Raw genomic sequence first — 12,776 nt, 5'->3', positions numbered from 1 at the left:
AGGTGGTTTATTATGTCTTTTCGTTGTGTTTAGTTGCATTTACTAGTATAGTCATGAGTCATGTGACCGCGTCCTCTCGTCTTTCACACACTAGAATGACAGCAACATGGAAGAATGTATTAAATTCATTTAGGAGTATGTGTACAACATTTTAAATAATCACATTTGTTTAGTCTGTCAGTGACAGGCTACAGTACATTCTAGGCTACAAACAGTACGTAGGCATTCTCCCAATATCACTTCTATGTCACTCTACTTGTCCTTGAGCAGTTTAACTGTTCTTTCTTTAGTAAGACCTGTTGCTTAAAGGCTACTCACATACTTCCATCCCGTGTTCATGGATATTTTATATTTAAAATGTTTCCTGAATTCCATTCATCCCCATAGCATTTAGATCCTTTGGTATTGCCTCCCCCTGCCAAAAATAGACAGAGATAATCCATGGCCTTACCTGAAGTAGGTTTGGAGAGAACAGCATGGAAAGAGCGTTGTGTGTTCCTCCTCAGTGTATTTTACCTTGCAGTTGATGGGTGAACGTCAAATACTGTACCTGGATGATCCCCTGTACCTGGATGATCCCCACAGTAGGTGATGCGACTGGTACCAGGTCCATGCTATGAATTGGATTGATTTGCTTTTGGCTTTTTTATATAAATGTTTTATTGGTGCTGAATAGCATGGTCACTTATCTTCCTAGAACTGCTAGATAAACGGTTTCAATGAAGCTATACAGACTCACATTTCCCTAAGTTCCAGTTGAGCTATGCTGATGGTAATGTAAAGTGTCAATTTGCATTTTGTACTTTGCTTAGTCTATATGTCAGGGCCTAGTTCCTCCTAACAGACACTGATGTCATTTTAACACATTCCTGTAACACATCAATGAATCTTAAAGGAGCTCAGTCATCCTAACCAACAACACTCAAAAGAGTGGTTGAACTCATGAACTTCCCTGTCAAATATCTTTCTTTAGTTAATCATCTATGTGAGCCCACAATTTCAACATTAGTGACAAGGAAGTCATTTTTCTGAAGTATTTGCTCAATAATTTGTTTAAGTTGCATTTGTGTGTGGTGGCGGACTGTTCTGACTTCAGCATTATGTCTCAACATATTTGTCTTAAGTCTGATGGACAGAGACATTGTATCTGACCTATAAAAGTGTGGTGCAGTATTGCTAGTAAGAGTTTGGTTTTTATTCTCAAGTAGCTGCCTGTACTACATACAACACATCAAGTCTGTGAATATAAAACTAACAGCTTCTTCACCCAAAATGGTGTATGCGTATTATAAGATGTATGCATGAAGTGTATTATGTTATACGTAAGATTTAATATTCCTGTTGTCATTATGAAATACAAAGCAGTGAAGTGGAAACTTTGTGTGGAATGGATTAGGATCAGGGTCTTTTAACCACTGTTAGTAATGTCATGGTTATCTCCCTGGCCAATCATCTATCTAAGACTGACAAATATATAGTCACAAAAATTGTGCAATGACTTTTGACATCCTTGAATGGTGAAGGACTTCCTGTCTAACTGTATTTAAGGCCCAGCCACTGGGTGCGCACAGTGAGTATCTGTGGCATAAAGAAAAACAGTTACTGGACAATTTTTTGCACGTTTCTAACTTGCATTTACACTTCCTGATAATTGGTTGATTTATTGTAAAAGGCTTATTGCCTCTTCTGATAAGAGCTACAAGACAAACAGAAATTCATATAAATTAACCTCCAGGTAAGACCGTACTGTAGATTTCACATGATTGCTAAAGGGCTATTTGAACTTTGCTTGTGCTACACATGTTAAACACTGAATTGCGCAGTGATTACTTAAAAAAATTTCTATTAGTATGTGATATTCATAAATGTGGTTATGGCTCTATTTGTATTTATTATGGATCCCCATTAGCTGCTGCCAAGGCAGCAACTACTCTTACTGGGGTCCAGCAAAATTAAGGCAGGTATACATTTAAAAAAAACATTACAATACATTCATAACAGATTTCACAGCACACTAAGTGTGTGCCCTCAGGCCCCTACTCCACTACCACATATCTACAACACAAAATCCATGTGTACGTGTGTGTATAGAGCATATGTTATCATGTATGCATGTGTCTGTGCCTATGTTTGTGTTGCTTCACAGTCCCCGCTGTTCCGTAAGGTGTATTTTTATCTGGTTTTAAAATCTGATTAGTTAATTGCATGAACATTGCATAAAAAAATATATTTAAGGTATCCTAACAATTACACATTGATGTAAGAATATGACTTTGAAAATGCCTTTAGAAAATGTATTGATTACGGAATGAAAAGGAGCGAAAAAATTTTATTTTTTGTATATTGCTAAGGGATATTGTACTTTGACAGGTCATTTTGTATTACATATTCAGTTTTACAAAGAATACGCAGTGAGTAGAGCTATATTGAGCCTACTTCCTTATTTTTTTTAAAGGAAATGCTTAAGAGATTCTAAGGAAAAATACATGATGCAGCTCAACACTAGATCTATTTCAAATAATCATTACAGGAATCTTAGATGTCATAGAGTAAAAATTGTAACCACATATTTCACACTTTTTTTTTCTTAGTGTAGACACAGCAGGAAAATATAAAGTACCTTGAACTTGGAATCAGAAGAACCCTGCCATTCACTAGTTCCTGCAACAACAAGCACCATCAAGGATGGAAGCAAACCTCTCCAATATTTCTGACAGCATCACATCAAATAAGAGCCTCATTGAAACCATTGTATTTTGGACAACATTCTCCATTGGTCTTCCTCTGATCTGTCTGGCCATTTATGCCATGTACTTCCTGATCAGAGCTGATCACATTGCTCCAGTCTATGTTATCAACCTACTTATTGCAGATCTCATTCAGATTTGCATGAGGCCAATCATACTGTCCAGTAACGGGGGAATTGTAGTGATTTTGATTGAATTCTTTGGTATCAGTGCAAGCATTGGTTTCATGGTATGCATTGCTCTCGAGAGATACCTTGTGATTGCATTTCCTCTCTGGTACCGTTTTCGCCGTAACATCAAGTACTCGCTCATAGTGTCCTCCATTATCTGGGTGTTTCCTTTTATCCAAATCTCCCTGTTTTGCCTCTCACCGACTGTTGAGATTTCACTTATTTTGTTTGCAGCTATCCTCCTCATCCCCATCCCACTGCTTGCGTTCTTCCTAGTGGGCACATTGAAAGCTCTGTCCGTCTCCATCGCTGTGCCAGCCGTTGAACAGAGACGGATTATTGGTACCCTGGCCCTTGTGCTGGGCAATTACACAGTCCTGTTCCTACCCCTCATCATACAAACTCTGATATCAGGGGTAACAGCCCAACACAATGTGGAAATTGGGACAATCTTAGAGAGTTTCAGCCCCCTTGTGGATCCTCTGCTCTATGTGTTCATGAGAAAGGGAGCTAAGGACACTCTTCTGGCCTTTCACTGCTTCGACAAGCTGATGGGTGACCAGGAGCAGAGTCAGGTCACAAACACTATGACCATGACTGATACTGGAGTAGAAGGCTCCAGGTAGGACAGGTCCAGGATAATGGACTGTAGCTGTATGATTCACTATGTATAGTTCCTATCAAGCAACCAAATATGTATTTTGTTAACATTATACCTTGTTTTTGTTGTTGTAGTTAGAATGTGAAGAGTACATGCCTTTATAGTTAACATACAATGCATAACATACTGTATTGTACACAGGCCTATTGTGCATTGCCCTATCTTTGATGGGCTTGTATTGCAGCTTTTCAGAAATATATGGACTTTCCTTACTTCAATAAATTGATACTGTGGATATTTGAGATTGCTCTTTCTATTATTTTATCCCCATTCTCTCCTGAGTCCCTCTAAAAGAGAACACTAAAAGTGGTCATGTTATAGACAGTTTATTCAGATCCCAATATGAGTACAAGTACATTCACATAGACATACAAGCCCATGTCTGTCGTAGCTATGACATTTGAGTTCAGTTTGAGTTCACCATACATTGGGCAGACATAACATAACATGTCATTACATGGGCAGGTGTAATATTACATGTCATTACATAGGCAGAGATGTTGGCCGACATGTCACCACATGTCACCATCCGCTAGTACTCTTTGAGTCATGCAGAAGTCTGGCTGCAGGCTCTCAATGGTACAGTCGGAAGTGTCCATGTTACAGAGGCTGCAGTCACAGCTCAGAGCCACAGGGTAGGTGACATGAGGGTCCACCCAAGGGGGACAGTCAGGTAGGCAGATCGTTTCATAGCGGACGTCCCTGTAGGTGCACACGTGCTGGTACACAGTGGAAAATGGGCTCTTGAAAACCAGCTCCTGGTAAATTAATACACAGGAGGAAAGGTAAATGTAGATCAATGTTTTCTTTTGTTTTTAAGCATTAGGGGTTCTGTTTCTAGTCTTTGATACACTTGGTGTACACAGTGTCAATATAAGAAAGTTATAAGGCCTAGCTAAATAAGATTATACTAACACCTGCATAGTACATACAGATGATACTAAACCACTGTATAGATTGTACCTTGGTGAAGCAGTGGCCACTGCAGATGGGGGTTTGAATGACTAAGCACGTTGGGCAGCCTTCCTTCTCCAGAGACACAGTCTGGTTGATGGGCTGACAGGGCTGCATGAGAGACCCCTCAACAGGTTCCAGGAGGATGCACAGGAACAGGGAGATCATCAAGGTGCCTACATGAAGACCTAACATCCTGAAAGAGAGCCTAAGTGAAAACAAATTATCTTCTCTGGCATTAGAAATGGTGCAGAGTGTAAATAGCTTATTATGCACAAATTAATGTTGTAATAACTATATATAACAGTAAGAGAAGTCTGATTAATATAGATAGGTTTACCTGAAGGACTCAAAGGGCTCAGCAGGCAGCAGAAAGTTGTGTTCTAATGGGCAGTGTGTTTGGGCATTTATACAGTGGAGGAGGCTAGTATCCAGGGTTGGATGCTCAGCTCATGATTTCTCCCCCTTCACAACAACCTTGAAATGAATCCCATGTTTGTAACAGAATGGATTACTTTGACACAATGACTTCCTCCTGACCTCTACGTTGCACAGTTTAGACTTCTATGTGGACAATGACATTGCATCAAAATATTCATTCATTAGACACCCTAATCCCTCAAGAGTTGATGGCTTTATAGGGTCAGAGTGACATAATTGTCGTAGTTTTAGATCCCTGCTGTACACAGGAAGGATGTGTTTGGATGTTAATGCTGCTCATGTTATCAAGGTCCAAGCAAGTACATTTTGTTGAGATAGAATTTCATTGACAGGATTAACCCTATTAATCACACACTTGTTCATTGGGACAATTGGGGTAGCCATTTTAGTTAGTGTGTGTATAGCCCACTGTTGGCTACTGCTCAAGGTTTTGGTAAAACATGCTATATCAGTTTGAAAGATTTACCACATATAAAAAAACATTAAATATATCACATTTTAATTTTGAAAGTAGAGCTTATTTTTCAATAAATAATTATGTGTCAGCAAAACTTGGAGAAAATCTTCCCGGAACACAAAAGCTTTTGGCCACTGTTTCCTTTTGTCAACCCGTGGGTTAATATCTAACGAACCTGATAGTGCGCATGCTCAGTGTCCAGTGTTGTTACGAAAGTAAATGCAGGCGATGCTGAAAGTAATTTCTTCATAACAGGGTAAATCTAATGCCATAATGGCCGGTGAAGAGGAGAGTGACAAAAAGAAGGTAAGTGTCCAGGACAATGTCAATCAGAAAACATTGTCTGTGACAATGCTAACTTAGCTAGCTAACTAGCAGCAACTCAGTTGTTGAAGGTCAACATATTGGTGATGTTGTCGCTCCAGTAGTTGTCTAGTTTGCTTAACTTGGTAAGTTAGCTAGCTAACGGTAGTGTGCTATAGCTGAATAGATGTGTTTCTTCATAATTCTTTAACTAGCTGGCTAGCTACCCCTCTTTCGCGTCTGCCAGCTAACAGTATGAATGTAATATCATGTGATGATGTGTACAACATGTGTACAACATAAACAACCGTGATCTCGGTAAGTCTCTGCTTATTCTCTGTGTAGTTTCATCAACCATAATGTGTTTCATATATCGTATGCCACTTAGGGTTTCAAGGTGCTGGGTATTCTGGACGTTCAGAACACACCTTGTGCCAGAGAGGCTCTTCTACATGGATCTGGAGGATCCCTGGCTGCTGGCCTTTTGCACTTTTTGGCCACAAGTAAGTTTGCTTTCCCTGCAGATTCACAGTCTATCTCAGAACCCATAACCTAATCTCGTGCCAGGTACATGTAACTCTGTCTTGAGCGATTCGTTTCGGTAAGTCTCTGCTTATTCTCTGTGTAACCCACTGTCCATTAATCTGAGCATAGTAGTAAGAATATTATATTACTTCTGTCATAGGTTTCTCCATTGATGATCTATTATATTGACAAGATAGCTGAGTGACTGCTCTAACAATGGATGTTGCCACGTGCATCCACATATCAGTACATTTATAACAGCATAAACATTACGAAACTTATATTAGATCAAATACCCCAATACTCACTCATAGACCTCCATACAAAAAAGGGCTTATCAAATCAAATCACATTTTATTTGTCACATACACGTGTTTAGCAGATGTTATAGCGGGTGTAGCGAAATGCTTGTGCTTCTAGCTCCGACGGTGCAGTAATATCTAACAATTTCACAACATATACCAATTCACACAAAAAAGTAAGGAATGGGATTTAAGAATATATACATATATGGACAAGCAATGACAGAGCGGCATGCACTAAGATACAGAATAATATTATAGAATAGAATGAATAGAATGCAGTATATACATAAGAGATGAGTAGTGCAAGATATGTAAACATTATTAAAGTGACTAGTGTTCAATTTCTTAAAGTGGCCAGTGATTTCAATAGGCAGCAGCAGCCTCTAATGTGCTAGTGATGGCTATTTAACAGTCTGATGGCCTTGAGATAGAAGCTGTTTTTCATTCTCTCGGTCCCAGCTTTGATGCATCTGTACTGACCTCGCCTTCTGGATGATAGCGGAGTGAACAGGCAGTGGCTCGGGTGGTTGATGTCCTTGATGATCTTTTTGGCCTTCCTGTGACATCGGTTGCTGTATGTGTCTAGGAGGGCGGGTAGTTTGCCCCCGGTAATGCGTTCGGCAGACCGCACCACCCTCTGGAGTGCCCTGCGGTTGTGGGCGGTGCAGTTGCCGTACCAGGCGATGATACAGCCCGACAGGATGCTCTCAATTGTGCATCTGTAAAAGTTTGTGAGGGTTTTAGGTGATAAGCCACATTTATTCAGCCTCCTGAGGTTGAAGAGGCTCTGTTGCGCCTTCTTCACTACACTGTCTGCGTGGGTTATCTCAGGCGGACAGATTTTGGGCGGAGTAAATCCTCTCCTTCACCTCTTCCTCTCTGGTTTCTCATAGTAATTCTCCATTTCTTACCCAAACCTTTAATTTGTAATTCACAGGTCGAGTGAAGCGGTCCTTTGACGTAGGTTTTGCAGGATTCATGCTTACCACACTGGGATCATGGTAGGTTTTCAAGTCAGTGTTGATGATTTATAAGCTAACTTGTTGGCTAGTTGATGCCCATTAAAAGCTAGAATCCTTAGTTGCTACATCAATTTTTGGACTTATAAATTAATGATATATATACCCACTGATTTTACATTTTACATTATAATATTTATTCAGCATGAGATGTTCTCATCTATTTTTGTGATACTACAACCCCTATGCAGCCTACACCCCAATACAGCCTGTACCCCTATGTAGCCTGTACCCCTATGTAGCCTGTACCCCTATACAGCCAATACAGACTATACCCCTATGCAGCCTATATCCCTATACCCCAATACAGCCTATACCCCAATACAGCCTATACCCCTATGTAGCCTACACCCCTATAAAGCATATACCCCTATGTAGCCTATACCCCTATGCAGCCTATACCCCAATGTAGCCTATACCCCAATGCAGCCTATACCCCAATGCAGCCTATACCCCAATGCAGCCTATACCCCTATGCAGCCTATACCCCTATGCAGCCTATACCCCTATGTAGCCTACACCCCTATAAAGCATATACCCCTATGTAGCCTATACCCCTATGTAGCCTATACCCCTATGTAGCCTATACCCCTATGCAGCCTATACCCCAATGTAGCCTATACCCCAATGCAGCCTATACCCCAATACAGCCTATACCCCTATGCAGCCTATACCCCTATGCAGCCTATACCCCTATGTAGCCTACACCCCTATAAAGCATATACCCCTATGTAGCCTATACCCCTATGTAGCATATACCCCTATGCAGCCTATACCCCAATGTAGCCTATACCCCAATGTAGCCTATACCCCAATGCAGCCTATACCCCAATGCAGCCTATACCCCTATGCAGCCTATACGCCTATGCAGCCTATACCCCAATGTAGCCTATACCCCTATGCAGCCTATACAGCCTACACCCCTATAAAGTATATACCCCAATGCAGCCTATACCCCTATGTAGCCTATACCCCTATACCTCAATATAGCCTACACCCCTATAAAGTATATACCCCTATGCAGCCTATACCCCTATATAGCATATACCCCTATACACTTATGCAGCCTTTACCCCTATGCAGGTAAATGTGTATTGACCAGCCCCTTTACAGTGACGGTCTATTTCTGCTGCCCCTCTCAGGTTCTACTGTAGAATTACCAATGCCCAGCTCCGTATGCAGCAAAGGTTGATCCAGGATGGCATCAAGAACAAAGTCATGTACGAAGGCACGAGTTTGGACACCGTCAGTAAACCAAAAGAACAGGAGCCTTGCCCTTCATGCCCTTGAAGTGATCACATGATCCTGTCATCAAATCATTGTTTCTTTCACACACCCTTGACTGCAGTTCACAATGTCCATAGCCTTTAACTGTTCTAATATTTATTGTCCTATTGGATCATGTTGTCAGGCATGGTTTGTCTGACTGATTTGTTTTATTTCTATGTAAAATAGTCTGTAACAAGTATTGTTTTTGTCCTCAATGGTGGATCCATTCATAATTATTTAAAAGATGATTGATTGTGCGCTGAATAAATATTGATTGACTTTCTGTATGGTGATGTTGTGTGTGGGATAAATAATAAGAGCACTGAAATACAGTCTACTACCGTATCACCAGATGGCCACTAGATGGCAATCTGCATCATATCATACCACTGCACTGTGCTGTCCTAAATCCTCCACACCTCACTGCCTCTCATCCAGCCCTCCTCACTCATTCACTCCTGTTGGAGTGCAAAATGTGTCTGACTGTGTGTATGTGTGCGTTCTGGGTCTCTAGGTCCAACAGAAAGCCACAGCGGAGAACTAGTCCTCTCTCCTGTCCTTATCTCTCTCCCTCTTGCACTCCTGTTGCCACTAATGAGGCATGCATTTCATCTGACTGCAAACTGTGTGTGCGTCTTAGCCCCTAGTCTAGGTGTGACAGAAGGCCACAGTGGAGAAGCGGACCTCCCTCTCTCTCCACAAACTCCCGACACAGGTGCTGCATCAGTGATGACGGGATGGTTGTCCTGGGTGTCTCGATAGCTCACTGGCCCCTCCATCCTAGGGTTTAGCTGGGTGTCTCCATAGCTCACTGGCCCCTCCATCCTAGGGTTTAGCTGGGTGTCTCCATAGCTCACTGGCCCCTCCATCCTAGGGTTTAGCTGGGTGTCTCCATAGTTCACTGGCCCCTCCATCCTAGGGTTTAGCTGGATGTCTCCATAGTTCACTGGCCCCTCCATCCTAGGGTTTAGCTGGGTGTCTCCATAGTTCACTGGCCCCTCCATCCTAGGGTTTAGCTGGGTGTCTCCATAGCTCACTGGCCCCTCCATCCTAGGGTTTAGCTGGGTGTCTCCATAGTTCACTGGCCCCTCCATCCTAGGGTTTAGCTGGGTGTCTCCATAGCTCACTGGCCCCTCCATCCTAGGGTTTAGCTGGGTGTCTCCATAGCTCACTGGCCCCTCCATCCTAGGGTTTAGCTGGGTGTCTCCATAGCTCACTGGCCCCTCCATCCTAGGGTTTAGCTGGGTGTCTCCATAGTTCACTGGCCCCTCCATCCTAGGGTTTAGCTGGGTGTCTCCATAGTTCACTGGCCGCTCCATCTAGGGTCCAACTCATAACAAAGGTGGCAAAGGTAAAACAATGTAAGTTCACATTATCTGCCTCTACCCTGCATTGGCCCTATGCTGCCACATCACAATGGGCCTCTGATGGCCTTGTTCTTCTCAAAGTGTGCAGCTTTGTCGAGTGTCGTCATCCAATATTACATCCAGCTTACTAAGCAACTTGTGGATAGTTTGTCCCGACGGTCGGTAAATGTCAGTCTGCAGCAGCCAGTGAACTGTTCACAGAAGTATTTATTTGTAGAATAATAAATCAGTATGAAAAATGTATGCACTCACTAACTGTAAGTCGCTCTGGATAAGAGCTAAAATGTAAATGTAAATATGCAAAAACAATATTAGATGACAAAATAGACTTTAATGTGTTTACAATTAATTGTACATGGTACTTGATACATTTTTATAGTTGGACTATCAAATTTCACTTACTTTCCTCAGTTCAGTTAATGAAAAACATTTAAAGAAATATCTGAAATAGACCACTCATATTTACATTTGGTATTTCATTTTCCTTGATCATTATTATATATATACTATACAGCTTACTATGTGCAGTCCAGGAAGGGAGTAATTACATTATGAATAATATAGTCTTATAATAATGATATGAATAATCAAACCATAATTAAGAATAGCAAGCTATTCTCTATCCTTTTTTAAACATTACCAAATGACAGAATAAATAGCTTTATAGACAGTTCTGCAACTATCAAAGATCCTCTGACAGGTGTTAAATAGTATCAAACACATACAGTAACAGAATCATCTTGATCGGCTTATTCTGAGTAATTCTGACCAGTGACCTCCATGCATTGCTTAACACTATAGCATGAAAAACTGCACAATATACTGTACGACACATAGCCTAGGAGGAATCCTGGTCTCATACTGTATGTGCTGTTGCCAACTCTTCTGTTATGCCATACTTGTTTAGTATGACAATGAAGGAATACAGAGAGGAGTTAGCAAGAGCACAAACAGACTGTTTCACCAGGCTACAAAGGTACATTTTACAATCACAAAGAGAAGCTGCTCTATGGTTTCAGTTTCTGGCAGCAAGAAATGAAGGAATGAAGATCCAGAGATGCATGCTCCTTCGTCCTCTCACAAACAAATATTGTTATTTTGATACTGGCCAGGATTGAATCCGGACCGCGGAAGATCTGCGTTGAATGCGATATCCGCGACCGCGGTAACGTTTGCTTAAAATGGTGCATAGCCAGAAAGGAGCTATCTGATTGAATCCTGCCCTTAGTCCTTGGACTGTTCCTTCACTGGGTCTTCATCTGTCCGGGTTTCATCTGTCCTCCCTTGACAAGCAGATGGATCCACGCCTTTGGCGCTATTGATGCTGGCAGCTCCATCCACACCTCTGGAGCTTCTGACAGAGGCAGATCGGTCTATCTTAGGGGGATCCACATCTCTGGAGTTTCTGACAGTGGCAGCTCGATTCAAACCTCTGGTTCTAGTGCCTTCAGCTCTATCAACACCTCTGGAGCTTCGGACACTAACAGATCGATCCACACCTTTGGAGCTTCGGATGCTAGCAGCCCGGGCTAACTTAGTGAGGGTCTCCTCATAGGGCGTTGGCAGGTAGACCATGAGGAAGACTCCATCAGACATATCCGTCTCAGAGCTGCAGCTGGGCATCTGGTCTCTGCGCAAGGCCAGTGAGGACAGGAAGTCAGTGCTGCTCTCTGCGTCCTGGAGGTCCTGCAGATCTTGGAGCTCCTCCAGGTCCAGGGCGATGATGTTGGTCAGAGCCAACTTGCTGGTAGAGCACCTCCTGTAGACCAGGAAGCCAACGAGGCTGATGAAAAGGAGGGAAGTTGTTGCTACGACTATGTAAAGGATGAACTCTTTGCTCATGATGTCCTCACTGGGGGTCAACTCATTCCAGTGGTCACCCTGGCGATATCAGAGTAAAAGGTGTGAACAACACTAGTTACTTCTATTTCACATACTCTTAAACATCTCATCCATTTTGTTTAACAAGTGCATCCTGTTGATCAACTCACCTGAGCATGTTTGTCGAGAGAGGGGAGCGGCGACGGCCCAGATCCAGGGACCCAGTCAAGGCTACCTCTGCCCGCTGGCCCGAACTTCATCCAACCGCTATCCAGTAACATCCGCATGATGCTGGGCTGAAAGGCTGGGCTTGGAGCGCAGAGTGGAGCGACAATCAGAGCGATTATCACTCTCGTGTCAGGGTGTACAATACTTGCAAATGAGGGCATGACAAGCATGTGTCCAGCTAGGAGATCAACAAGGACATAACAGTGTCCAATCACAGCCAGGCTTCTCCAATCTCTTTGGATTTACTCACAGCAGCTCCGCATTTGGCCTATATAGTAAATAATGGTTACGTGGGTGGTTGGTCAACTGATGTAGTGAGTGAGGCGGATTTAATTTGGAGTGGGAAAATGCACTCTTAGAAAAAAACGATTATTCTGGCTTTCACCCACAAACACTTTTAGAAGCCTTTTTTTTTTTAAAGGTTCTGAAGAACCCCTCTTAGGGCATATGGAACCCTTTTCATCTATCTGTCAAGACCAATATCAATTGTATAAAATAAATATTCAGAT

At 42.2% G+C, this 12,776-nt stretch overlaps 4 protein-coding genes across 4 annotated transcripts; 2 read left to right on the top strand and 2 right to left on the bottom strand.

Moving 5' to 3' along the window:
- Positions 1–1,629: 1,629 nt before the first annotated feature.
- Positions 1,630–3,820, top strand: LOC121547638 (ovarian cancer G-protein coupled receptor 1). Its single transcript, XM_041858997.2, has 2 exons — positions 1,630–1,735; positions 2,592–3,820. The coding sequence occupies exon 2, from the start codon at positions 2,686–2,688 to the stop codon at positions 3,541–3,543; it is 858 nt and encodes a 285-aa protein (XP_041714931.2). The 5' UTR covers positions 1,630–1,735; positions 2,592–2,685; the 3' UTR covers positions 3,544–3,820.
- Positions 3,821–3,888: 68 nt separating this feature from the next.
- Positions 3,889–4,930, bottom strand: LOC121547641 (gonadotropin subunit beta-2). Its single transcript, XM_041859000.2, has 3 exons — positions 4,873–4,930; positions 4,542–4,740; positions 3,889–4,336 (listed from the first exon to the last, which is right to left on the bottom strand). The coding sequence occupies exons 2-3, from the start codon at positions 4,725–4,727 to the stop codon at positions 4,091–4,093; spliced, it is 432 nt and encodes a 143-aa protein (XP_041714934.1). The 5' UTR covers positions 4,728–4,740; positions 4,873–4,930; the 3' UTR covers positions 3,889–4,090.
- Positions 4,931–5,584: 654 nt separating this feature from the next.
- On the top strand, positions 5,585–9,134 carry LOC121547642 (cytochrome c oxidase assembly protein COX20, mitochondrial). Its single transcript, XM_041859001.2, has 4 exons — positions 5,585–5,736; positions 6,122–6,236; positions 7,501–7,564; positions 8,725–9,134. The coding sequence occupies exons 1-4, from the start codon at positions 5,704–5,706 to the stop codon at positions 8,870–8,872; spliced, it is 360 nt and encodes a 119-aa protein (XP_041714935.2). The 5' UTR covers positions 5,585–5,703; the 3' UTR covers positions 8,873–9,134.
- A 1,395-nt stretch (positions 9,135–10,529) lies between these two features.
- Positions 10,530–12,736, bottom strand: LOC121547637. The gene is made up of 2 exons (XM_041858996.2): positions 12,210–12,736; positions 10,530–12,099 (listed from the first exon to the last, which is right to left on the bottom strand). The coding sequence occupies exons 1-2, from the start codon at positions 12,435–12,437 to the stop codon at positions 11,443–11,445; spliced, it is 885 nt and encodes a 294-aa protein (XP_041714930.1). The 5' UTR covers positions 12,438–12,736; the 3' UTR covers positions 10,530–11,442.
- Positions 12,737–12,776: the final 40 nt, after the last annotated feature.

The sequence above is a fragment of the Coregonus clupeaformis genome, chromosome 31 (assembly GCF_020615455.1).
Source record: "Coregonus clupeaformis isolate EN_2021a chromosome 31, ASM2061545v1, whole genome shotgun sequence".
Taxonomy (NCBI): domain Eukaryota; kingdom Metazoa; phylum Chordata; class Actinopteri; order Salmoniformes; family Salmonidae; genus Coregonus; species Coregonus clupeaformis.
This window is presented reverse-complemented; position numbering and strand designations above follow the sequence as displayed.